This window comes from Chlamydotis macqueenii, chromosome W (genome assembly GCF_036417535.1).
Source record: "Chlamydotis macqueenii isolate bChlMac1 chromosome W, bChlMac1.mat, whole genome shotgun sequence".
In the NCBI taxonomy this organism is placed as follows: domain Eukaryota; kingdom Metazoa; phylum Chordata; class Aves; order Otidiformes; family Otididae; genus Chlamydotis; species Chlamydotis macqueenii.
In genome coordinates this window covers 32741231-32752543 of record NC_141592.1, presented here as the reverse complement: position 1 = coordinate 32752543, position 11313 = coordinate 32741231, and the positions used below count along the sequence as shown (strand labels likewise).

Sequence of the window (11313 nt, the reverse complement as noted above, 5' to 3'; positions counted from 1 at the left end):
TTCCAGGAGGGGTCTGCAGGGCAGAGCTGAGCACACAGCGAGTGGTACGGGGTCTGTGAGCAGGGACAGGAAGGAGACTCAGGGACAGAGAAGCTGCTGTTGGCAGGGACAGCTCCAGGCAGCAGAGACATGGGCAGGGAGCGAGCCTGAGCTGCTACCATAAAGGTCTTGGGAGGGGGATTCTGGTACCTCCCTGCCATCCTGGAAGTGCAGATACCTTCCCCTGAGCAACCTCCTGGTCTCCTCTCCCACTCAGCGGAGCTTCTGCCATCAAGGCCATGGGTTCTCAAGCTGCAGGTTCACCCCAAGGAGAGGAAACTGCTGAGTGCGCTCTGTGTGTCCCTGTGCTCCTGTGGCAAGAGCATTGAGGCATTTCTCCATCTTCCCCTTCTGTCCATGCTTCCCTTGTTCTTTCCCTTGGACTCCTGGGGAACAAGGAGGCATCAGGTGCAGCTCACACGTCACAGTTGCAGGGCCTGCAATGCAGCCGTGTGCATGGGAGCAAAGTCCCTCTGTTCATTCTGACCTGTGGGGTCTGGACTGTGCAGTGTGTGGGGCTGGGGAGTGAGCTGGCTCTGCTTAGGTCCCTGCAGCTTTCACACATCCAGGAGTGTACGGAGGCCGACCTGACAGAAGATGCCGAGCAGCTCCTCCTGATGCAATCCGTGTGTCAGAGTTACTGCTCCCCTCGGACCTGCTAGCCATGGACACCAGCTGGACTGCTCCCTCCACACTTCCAAGCCGTTCTGCTGTGTGCATAGGTTTGTGTAAGCCCTAAGGTACATCATGGGTTTCAGAAGCTGTAACCCACTTTCCCTCATTCCCAGTGCTGTAGAATGCAGACAAGTCCTCGGAAGACCTATGAGCAGAGCCCTACCTGTCCCATCAGACTCAGTCAGTGCAAACCAGAGCTCCAGACTGGTGGATGCACTAAGGTACTGAAAGAAAGGAGATAGGGAATGTGTGTTTGGGGGGAGGAGAGGCCAGGGAATAGGAAAAGCTTTGATCAGAGCAGTCCTAACTTGTGACTGTGCTTTCCTCCTGCGGAAGTAGTTCAAGAACTAAGGGATCACATGTCCAACGGCAGCTCCATCACCCAGTTCCTCCTCCTGGCCTTCGCAGACACGCGGGAGCTGCAGCTCTTGCACTTCTGGCTCTTCCTGGGCATCTACCTGGCTGCCCTCCTGGCCAACGGCCTCATCATCACTGCCATAGCCTGCGACCACCGCCTGCACTCCCCCATGTACTTCTTCCTCCTCAACCTCTCCCTCATTGACCTGGGCTCCATCTCCACCACTGTTCCCAATTCAATGTCTAATTCCCTCTGGGACACCAGGACCATCTCCTATTGGGGTTGTGTTGCACAAATATTTCTTTTTTCTTTCTTGATTGTAACAGAGTACTGTCTCCTCACCGTCATGGCCTACGACCGCTACGTTGCCATCTGCAAACCCCTGCACTACGGGACCCTCCTGGGCAGCAGAGCTTGTGTCCACATGGCAGCAGCTGCCTGGGCCAGTGGGTTTCTCAACGCTGTCCTGCACACGGCCAATACATTTTACATCCCTCTCTGCCATGGCAATGCTGTGGACCAGTTCTTCTGTGAAATACCCCAGATCCTCAAGCTCTCCTGCTCACGTTCCTACCTCAGGGAAGTTGGGCTTCTTCTGGTCAGTGCCTCTTTAGCATTTGGCTGTTTTGTGTTCATTGTTGTGTCCTATGTGCAGATCTTCAGGGCCGTGCTGAGGATCCCCTCTGAGCAGGGACGGCACAAAGCCTTTTCCACGTGCCTCCCTCACCTGGCTGTGGTCTCCCTGTTTGTCAGCACTGCCATGTTTGCCTACCTGAAGCCCCCTTCCAACTCCTCCCCACTCCTGGATGTGGTGGTGGCAGTTCTGTACTCAGTGGTGCCTCCAGCAATGAACCCCCTCATCTACAGCATGAGGAACAAAGAGATCAAGGATTCCCTGAGGAAAATATTTGAAGACATACTATTTCAGCATCGATAAGGTACCCATACAGCTTACAAGACTCCCAGGTTATCTCAGGAAAAGTCTGTCTTTTGTTCCTGTTTTTTTTTTTTAATAGCTGTAATAATACTATTTGCAATAAAATAGTAACGTTTATCCCACTTCTTGACTCGGAACATTTTTTTTCTGAGCTACTGTCCCAATGTACTGTGATGTAACCCACCGAAGCAAGCAGCTCAACACTACATAGCCGCTCGCTCACTCCCCCACAGCACAGTAGAAGAGAATTGGAAGGGTACAAGTGAGACATCTCGTGGGTTGATATAAAGGTAGTTTAATAGGCACAGCAAAGGCTGTGTGCACAATCAAAACAAAATAAGGAATTCATTTGCTGCTTCCCCGGCAGACAGGTGTTCAGTAATCTCCAGGAAACCAGGGCTTCATCACATGTAACGGTTACTTGGGAAGTTAAAGGCCATCACTCCAAATATCCATCCCCTCCCCTCTTCTTCTCCCAGCTTCTATTGCTGAGAAACGTCAAAGGGTATGGAAGATCCCTTTGGCCAGCTGGGGTCTGCTGTCCCAGCCGTTTCCCTCCCACCTTCATACCAACACCCAGCCTACTTGCTGGCAGGGTGGGTTGCGAATTAGAAAAGGCCTTGATGCTGTGCAAGCACCGCTCAGCAGTAACGAAACCATCCCAGTGTTATTGACAATGTTCTCATCACACGTTCAAACATTGCACCATAGAGGCTACTACGAAGAAATTTAACTCAATCCCAGACAAAACCAGCACGTGTACCTCCAGAACCAGCCTTCTTGCATAGGTGAAGAAGCCAGAGGAAAATAATTTGTCTGAGCTGCCACCCCGTCAAATATTCTCTGGCGCTGGGGACGAGCCCCAGCATGAGGAAAGGGTTAAGGAGCCAAGATCCCAGCTGCCAGCTGGAGGAGCAGCCACGGGGCGCTGGAGGCTGCACCTCCATGCCTCAGCAGGGCTCCCTCTCTGCTGCCTGTGTACCAGCGGGGCTGCTGCTTCCCTGGAGCCGTGGCCGTGGCCAGCAGTACGACGTGGACTTTTCAGTTCCTCGCTTCCACGCTCTCCTCTTGTGCTCTCGCATCTGTGTCAGCCCTAAGGTCTGGTGTGAGTGGTGACAGTCCTGTTGTCTCTGCAGGGGCATCCCTGTGGCTGTGGGCAGGAGGAGGCCGAGTGAACCCCTGTGTCAGAGCTGGCCTCCCTGCTAGCACCACCATGACCAAAGGGGCTCCTCAGGGCAGGCCCAGAAGGCTGGACACCCTTCCAAATCTGGTGTCAGGAATACACCTCAGGAGCTGCTCCCTCAGAAACACTTTTGCTCTTCTGGAGTTCAAAATGGATTTGTGGGGACAAGCCTAGAGTCCCGGGTGATGTGTTAGGGGCCAAAGACTGGACAAAAACCTCCCTTCTTGGTGCCACTTGTCCACACAGACAGCAACTGGTCTTTGATTTCTCTGCCTGGCACTGTCCCACTTTGGGTCTGATGGCAAATGCCGACCTGGAGAAGAATCAGCAGCTGTCAGGAGATGTCAGGGGATCTGCAGGGTCAGCGTGTGAGTCTGGGTGGGCAGTGAGTTGCACCTGACAAAATGAGTGATGGCCCAAGTAGGAGTCCCCCTGAGGAAAAGGTGAACCCGAGGAGCCCGTGGGCTTACGAGGACCCTGCTGTGCCAGAAGAGGATGTGAGGAGCCACCAGGCAGAGGGACATAAGACTGGAAAGTGGTTCAGGGAAACCTCTTGGAAAGCCCACGGGCTGGATCTAGTGCAGCCCTCCCCTGCCCTTTGTGACATCAGAGACACCTCATTGTCCTGGCCAGCCTTGTCCTTGGCTACTGAGCCACCAGCAAAGATGGAAAAGGGCTCAGCAGCAGACATCCCCATCCAGTTGGGTTTGCTTCCCACTGTGACCAGCATGGCCAGTGCAGGGTTACCCCATGGCCTGAGGGCACCACAGCCCCCTTGCTGTGCAGAGCAGCACCACCAGCTCAGGGCCCTGTGGGGAGCACAGAGTGGGAGCCAGAAATGGCCGGCCAGGCCAGCCGGGGCACGCTCACCTGGGGAAAGGGTTGTCCAGGGAGAGAAACAAGGGAGCATTTCTGTGCCTGCAGGGAGGAGTCAATGAGCAAGAGAAACCTCTTTCTGCAGGCACCCGCTTGGGGCAGGCTGCTCTGCTGCCGGGCCAGGACTCTTGTGCTGGCCTGGGGAGAGGGGCTGGCACTGCGGGGCACAGGCCGTCTGTGGTGGGCATCTGCTGGAGCTGATACCAGGAGTCCTGCATTTCACTGATCTCTGGGTTTTTTGTGCCATGTCCAGCCTGCAGCCCTGGGGCTGTGGGGACGGCTGAGACCCATCTCTGCCCCCCAGGAGCTGCTGTGCCCTTCAGAGGGGCTGGGGCTGGGGGTCAGGGCCCAGAGCTCTGCAGCTGCCTGCGGTGGGCAGTGCCATGGGGCCAGCCCAGACTGGACCACTCTTCTCAGCTGGGCTGGAGAGAAAGCAGGGCTGGTGGGGAGTGTTGGGGAAGGACTGGGTTGGGCTGGGAAGTGCCTGGGAGAGGACACCACCAATGCTGGCTGAGCTGTGTGACCATGCAGGGCGAGGACACGTTGCCGTGGGCGTGAGCTGCAGAGCCAAGGCATGGAGGGGCAGGAGAGAGGAGGCCGATCCGTGCCCTTGGTGGTATGGACAGACTGGGAAGGTGCCCCAGCACATTTGTCTCTCACATCACCATTTCCAGCACTGGCCGCTCACCCCAGTTTAAGGGTGAGGTTTGCTCTCTGGCCATCTTCTTCCTCCTGCTGGGCTCGGTGCCTGTGCCAGCTGAACAGCCAGCCCTGCCTCAGCCTCTCTTCTTGCCCAGACCTTGGCAGAGCCCAGAGCAGGGCTCTCTGCACACCCCTGCACGGGACACGACTGGGGCTTGGCTGGGACCTCATCGCAGTTTACAACGGCCTCAAGAGGGGCAGCGGAGGGGGAGGTGCAGATCTTCTCTCTCTGTTGCCCAGTCACACAACACGTGGAAGTGGTACGAAGCTGCGTCAGGGGAAGTTCAGCTTGGACATCAGGAAAAGGCTCTTCCCTGAGAGGGTGGTCGGTCACTGGAACAGGATCTCCAGGGAAGTGGTCACAGCACCAAGCCTGTCAGAGTTCTAGGAACATCTGGAGGATGCTCTTAGTTGTATGCGTTACTGTTAGGTAGTCCTGCAAGGAGCACAGAGTTGGACTCCATGATCCTTATGGGTCCCTTCTAACTCGAGATATTCTATGATGTTCAAGTTGAGGAATAGTCCATCCCATGCAAAGAAGGAAAAGCTGGTCAGGGACGTTCTCACAGGCATCCTTGGCTGCAGCAACCATGAGCAGGTGAAATTCAGGATCCTGAGAGCAGGCTTTGGCCTGTTGAGTGACCTGCTTGGAAGAATCTTATGGCATATGTCCCTGGAGAGAAGAAGATGATGTTCAAGGACCTCATCTTCAAGCACAAGAATGGTCCATCCTGAATGCATATGTGTGTGGGTTTGTCTGTTTCTGGGGGAACTGGGGAGATGAGAGGATCCAAGGTCAACTTCTGGATTGACTGCAAACCCTGCTCTGGGAGGGACCTAAATTGACCTGCTCTGGGAAGTATCTGAACCCTGTGTGTGTCATATGGACATAGATTTTCCACTAACACACCCAACAGGACAGGGAGAAATGTCAGGGTTGGGGAGGCGAGGAGAAATGTTGTGTATACAGTGATGGACCTCAAGGAGACAGCTTTTCCGACCTGTCCGCACCACCTTAGGAGACACTCTGCTTAGATATCAATTGGAGAATTCTTCTATCACTTCCTCAAAGTGCTCTTTACGTACCTGCCTCTTTACCTACCCTCTTGAAACTTGTCTAATTCCATGCGCAAGTCTTGAAGACTGGATGCAAATGATGGAAGCGACGTGGCTCTATCAGTCTTCTCTGACAGCTGCCAGTCCCAAGCAAGTATCTCAGATACACTTGGGCCTCTGGAGCTTTACACTGGGTGCTGATGGTCAGACCACGGCGCCCTGCCTGAAAACCTGAGAACTGCTCTCACTACTTAAAAAAAACCCCAAAACTCCACTTTCTCATCTGCTGAGATGATTCAATGCTTTCAGTGACATATCTGTGGAGTTTCTATCCTGCAAAAACATGAGTTTTCAGACGATGTAGGAATTGTGGGAGAAGAGATATTGGCCTTGCTCGGTGCTTACATTGCCAGTACTCTGTCTGTAGTGCTGTGCAGTCAATCTCCCGAACCTCCCAGGTGTTTCTACCTGTCCTTATCAAACCCCCCATGTCTGAAGTCATCTCTTCAGAAGCCCACCTGGACACACGCCCTTTCCATTGTTCTCCAGAGGTCTTCCTCCTCTTCCTCTTTGATCATTCAGATCCCTCTCACCTGTCACCTTCCTTTGAGATGCAGGGACATAAAGCTTCACTGTCCTCCAGTAGTCTTTCCCGTACTCCCTATGGACAACTCTTCAGCTCTGGTGCTGGATCTCAGTGGAAGCTGCTTAAACTAACCGTACAGCTGGGAAGTGTATTTTATTGTTGATTAAGTTCTACTGCGTTTTAGTGTTTCCTATTTGTTTTCTTTTTCTCGCATTTCAAAAACCCCTCTGTGTCTGTGTCCACCCAGTTCCCTAAGGAAAGCAGACAGGAATTCCAGCACAGAAGCTGTAACAATCAGGTGCAGACTTCAGAAGAGAAGCCTGATGCAAAGAAAAGGGATGCAAGTCCCAGGGGGCCAGGGAGGGAAATACAGAGCTTGGAGAGGTGAGGAGCAAGGTTGTCCATATCATGTCTAGACTCAAGGGACTGCTTTTCCTGCCTGTCCACACCTCCTTAGGAGACACTCGGCATCAATATCAGTTGGAGAATTCTTCTATCACTTCTTCACAGGGCTCCTGTCCTCCTTACCTGCCCTCCTGAAACTTCTCTACTTAGCTACACAGGTCTGCCATGCTTGAAGAAAATGATGGAGGAGACATGGCTTGTAAGGACTTTTGGTGTTTTAATGAGCCCATGATGGATTTGAGGCTAAGTTTATGACCCTCAGATACTGAGAAGAGACAGAACAACGCCTTCAAGCAGGCAAAGGCAAAAGCAAAAACCCAATGTTGGCACATTTTATATCTCCTCCTCTGCCTCATTTGTGTTTTTTTTTTTATTTGTCCTTCACCTCTTCTGTCTTCAAAAACTTGTCCAAGGGAAAGATTCATTAAACCATAGAATAACTCAGGTTTGAAGAGAGCCATGAACATCAGCTTGTCTCACTGTGCTGCTCAAGGCAGGGCGAACCGGATCGGTTTGTTCAAGGCCTCCGCCCAGCTTTGCATGATCCAGAAGGAGCTGAAAGTGTGCTCCACTCTATCATACAGGGGGATGATAAAGACATTCAACAGTGTTGGCTCAGGTGCTGGCTGCTGAGGGATGCCACTAGTAACTGGCTGCATGGAGAAATTCTAACCAATGTGGACATTTGGGTGTGATCATTCAGTCAACTTCTCACTCAGCATCCACTTCTTCAACCCAGATAGCACTAATCTGGCTAGAAGGACACCACAGGAGACCATGTCAAAGGCCTCACACAATTTTATCTACACAACGTGCCCTTCTTTCCCCTGCCCATTTTGGTTCAGCAATCCCTTTCTTGTCCTTCAAGTGCCTGGAATGGAACCCGAAGGAGCAGTTGATGGTATTCGTGCTCACTCAGGTTCACCTCACCTCATGTACATGATGTGCAGGCTTACATCTCATCTGCAGAGGGCCAACACAGAGTCCTGACCCACACATTCAGTGTCTTTCCATGGAGGGACAAAGAACCACCAAGGAACTGGGGAGAGGCCAGTGCTGGAAATGGTGGTTGTGAGGGGCTACTCCATGATGGTTGCCTTGGGAGACTTACCCCAGAGTGTCAAGCGAACATGGGCACAGATCAGACCCGGCTGTGCTGGTTCTTCAGGTCTCTCACAGGAGGCCTGGCTGTGCAAGGACTCTGCTGTGTACCCCAACCCTGCACACTCACATTGCTTAGCTGGACACTGGCGTTTTCATCTGCAGGACAATTTCTTGGTCATGTTCTTGAGAGAAACTGTGGAAGAAGCCCTAAGCCTTCAAGCACTGCCCTGAGGAGATCACCTTTCTTTATGGAAATAACGTTCTGGTGGCCAGCTCTGTCACAGAAGTGCCCAGTTCTTGTCCCTGCCTGTGGTCATAGGACTACCACACGAAAGAACTGTGGCCAAGCTGCCAGTACTCAGGCCTTACATCAACACAAAGGATCAGAGAGTGCGGAAGAGGAAAGAGAAGAGCCCTGGAAGACCAAACACTGACTGGTGCTCCCGGGCAGCGCTGACATGCTGGAGCTCTTTTCCCCTCAGTCTATGTACACAATGACTGTCCCTGCAGCTCCAAAAAGACCTTGAAGGAAGGATCTCAGGGAAATAAAAAAGGTGCTGAAGTGCCCTTTAATTTGTTTAAAGACAAAGAGAGCATGGCCGTTCATTTATATACACAGTCACTAGGTCAGAAAAGAAAAGCCAACAGTGAATTAGAAAGGGGATTAAAACATGATCACAATTAAGAAACCACAGCAAACGGGAAAAAAAAGAAAGAAGATAGGTTGAGCCTGCAATGAACTATATTATAACTGCTATGCAGAAGACGATGGACACTTCATTGGGGTAGAAAAACATCCAGTTACCAGTTTCCAGACTGCATCCTTGAGCTCCTGGTTCCTCATGCTGTAGATGAGGGGGTTCACTGCTGGAGGCACCAGTGAGTACAGAACTGCCACGACCACATCAAGCAATGGGGAGGAGATAGACGTGGGCTTCAGGTAGGCAAACATGGCAGTGATCAGAAAAAGGGAGACCACAGCCAGGTGAGGGAGGCACGTGGAAAAGGCTTTGTGCCGTCCCTGCTCAGAGGGGATCCTCAGCACGGCCCTGAAGATCTGCACATAGGACACCACAATGAACACAAAACAGCCAAATGCTAAAGAGGCACTGACCAGAAGAAGCCCAACTTCCCTGAGGTAGGAATGTGAGCAGGAGAGCTTGAGGATCTGAGGGACTTCACAGAAGAACTGGTCCACAGCATTGCCCTGGCAGAGTGGCAGTGAAAATGTATTGGCCGTGTGCAGGACAGCATTGAGAACCCCAGTGGCCCAGGCAGCTGCTGCCATGTGGACACAAGCTCTGCTGCCCAGGAGGGTCCCGTAGTGCAGGGGTTTGCAGATGGAAACATAACGGTCATAGGCCATGACTGTAAGAAGATAAAACTCCGCTCCAAGGAAGAAGAAAAGCAGAAAGACCTGGGTGGAACATCCCAAGTAGGAGATGGCCCTGGTGCCCCACAAGGAATTGGCCATGGATTTGGGAACAGTGATAGAAATTATCCCCAGGTCTAGGAGGGAGAGGTTGAGGAGGAAGAAGTACATGGGGGTGTGCAGGCGGTGGTCGCAGGCTATGGCAGTGATGATGAGGCCATTGGCCAGGAGGGCAGCCAGGTAGATGCCCAGGAAGAGCCAGAAGTGCAAGAGCTGCAGCTCCCATGTGTCTGCGAAGGCCAGGAGGAGGAACTGGGTGATGGAGCTGCTGTTGGAGGGTTTCTCCCTCTGTGCATGGCGTCCTGTAATTAGAAGAAGTGTCAGTGAAGAGTTAGGAAAGATTTTTCTGAGCAAACCCAAAGACATTCTCCTAGAACCCCACCCAGAACACACCCCCCTACTCCTTCTCCAGAGACCTTCGTTCAGCTCCCTGCATGGAGCTCTGGTTGGTGCTGGTTGAGTGGCCATCAGGAGCAGGACCTCTGCCCACCGGGTGCCAAGGAGTCAGCCCTGCTGTGCAGCACTGGGTTCATGGGAAAGGTGTGGGCAGGGACCACAGCTGGTGTTCAGCTTTGTCAGGTGAAACTGCTCCTGACGCAGAAGGCCGATCAGAATCTGCACTGCCACTGCCAAGGAGCGGGGATGGCAGAAGGCAGTTTGAGAGGTCTGGGGTTCTTAAAGCTCCCCCATCTCACCTGGGGAGTGTTCTTGGATGTCAGACACCATCAGCATTTCTGCTGCCCTCAGGGAGAACAGAGCCAGTCCTGTGAGGCCAGAGGATTGCCTGTGGCTTAGTGCAGAGTGAGGGGAGCTGGTCTGTGCCTCCAACCTGTTCCCAGCTGCCCTGGGCTTGTTCTTCATGAGGTGGAGGGTGATCACACTCTTGTGTTACCCTGAAAAACAACCAGACACTGCTGAGAGCAGAGGGATGCTGTGCTGACCACTGAACGTCTCACCCCTTCTCAAGGTCTCAGCACCCCACGTCCAGCCAAGGACACACAGGGCTCATTTCACCAACCCCACAGCACTTCTCTATGGGGCTTCCAGACAACAAATTGTGCAAGGGGACAGCTTCACATTCTGGAGGGTGTGTCACAGCTTGGGAGGACACCTCAAGGAGATGGCCAAATGTCGTAAGGATACCATCTGATTCAGGGGAAACCAGCTGCCTCTCCAGCCCCACAGACTGCACTGCCCACAGCCCCACAGCTGGGAGGAAAGCTGGGACACTTGTTCCCATGGACACGGCTGCATGGAAGGACCCACAAGATCCGGGTGTGACCCTGCAGCTGAAACTGCACCTCCCCAGCGAGCCTGGCAGCAAGAGCGAAATAACAACAGCAATAACAGAGACAAGTGGAGAGAGAAGCAAAGACAGAGCGAGGGTCTGGCTGCCAGCAGGCAGGGCAGAGGCAGGCGGGCACTCAGGACAGCGTCCCCCTAACCCAGCTGTGTGTGCCCCCTCCCAGACACCACCATCACTGGGCAGCTGCTCTCAGCCCCTGTGCTCTGCAGAGGGACATGGACACATGGCTGGAGAGCTGCACCACGGCTCTGCTGGAGCTCCGGCCTCACAGGAGGGGGTTCATGTCTGGGACCCCCCAGCCCTGGGGGCAGAGTCTCAGGTGGGTGTGAGAGGAGGCCAGGGGAGGTTTAGTCAGGGGAAGGGGTCTGCATTGGAGGGGATCATATACAGAGTTTTCTGGATTCTCCCTACCACAGTTCTAATTTAAGTTTCCTCTAATTCTCTGATAATATCCCTCTCATCTGGAGATTCTCATCCTGAGAGATGTTTCAGTGTCCCATGACTTTTCCCATTCAGCGCTCACAAACTCCATCCCAGACTCTTCACACTGAACTTTGCCCTACAGAATCCTGCCTGTTTACGGGGTCTGGCCTGGCACATCTGCCTGTTTGCAGTTAGAAAAAAAGCAGAGGTCAGACTAAGCCTGATGGTTCC

At 53.1% G+C, this 11313-nt stretch overlaps 2 protein-coding genes across 2 annotated transcripts; one reads left to right on the top strand and one right to left on the bottom strand.

Moving 5' to 3' along the window:
* The first annotated feature begins 1073 nt into the window (after positions 1-1073).
* Positions 1074-2009, top strand: LOC147596636 (olfactory receptor 14J1-like). The gene has a single exon (XM_086769656.1). It carries the CDS (start codon positions 1074-1076, stop codon positions 2007-2009), a length of 936 nt encoding a protein of 311 aa, XP_086625782.1.
* A 6666-nt stretch (positions 2010-8675) lies between these two features.
* LOC147596635 (olfactory receptor 14A16-like) lies at positions 8676-9719 on the bottom strand. Its single transcript, XM_086769602.1, has one exon. It carries the CDS (start codon positions 9717-9719, stop codon positions 8676-8678), a length of 1044 nt encoding a protein of 347 aa, XP_086625728.1.
* Positions 9720-11313: the final 1594 nt, after the last annotated feature.

Excerpts from the sequence above, each read along its gene's own strand:
- LOC147596636 (XM_086769656.1), top strand. The coding sequence starts at position 1,074 with ATGTCCAACGGCAGCTCCATCACCCAGTTCCTCCTCCTGGCCTTCGCA.
- LOC147596635 (XM_086769602.1), bottom strand. The coding sequence starts at position 9,719 with ATGTCTTTGGGTTTGCTCAGAAAAATCTTTCCTAACTCTTCACTGACA.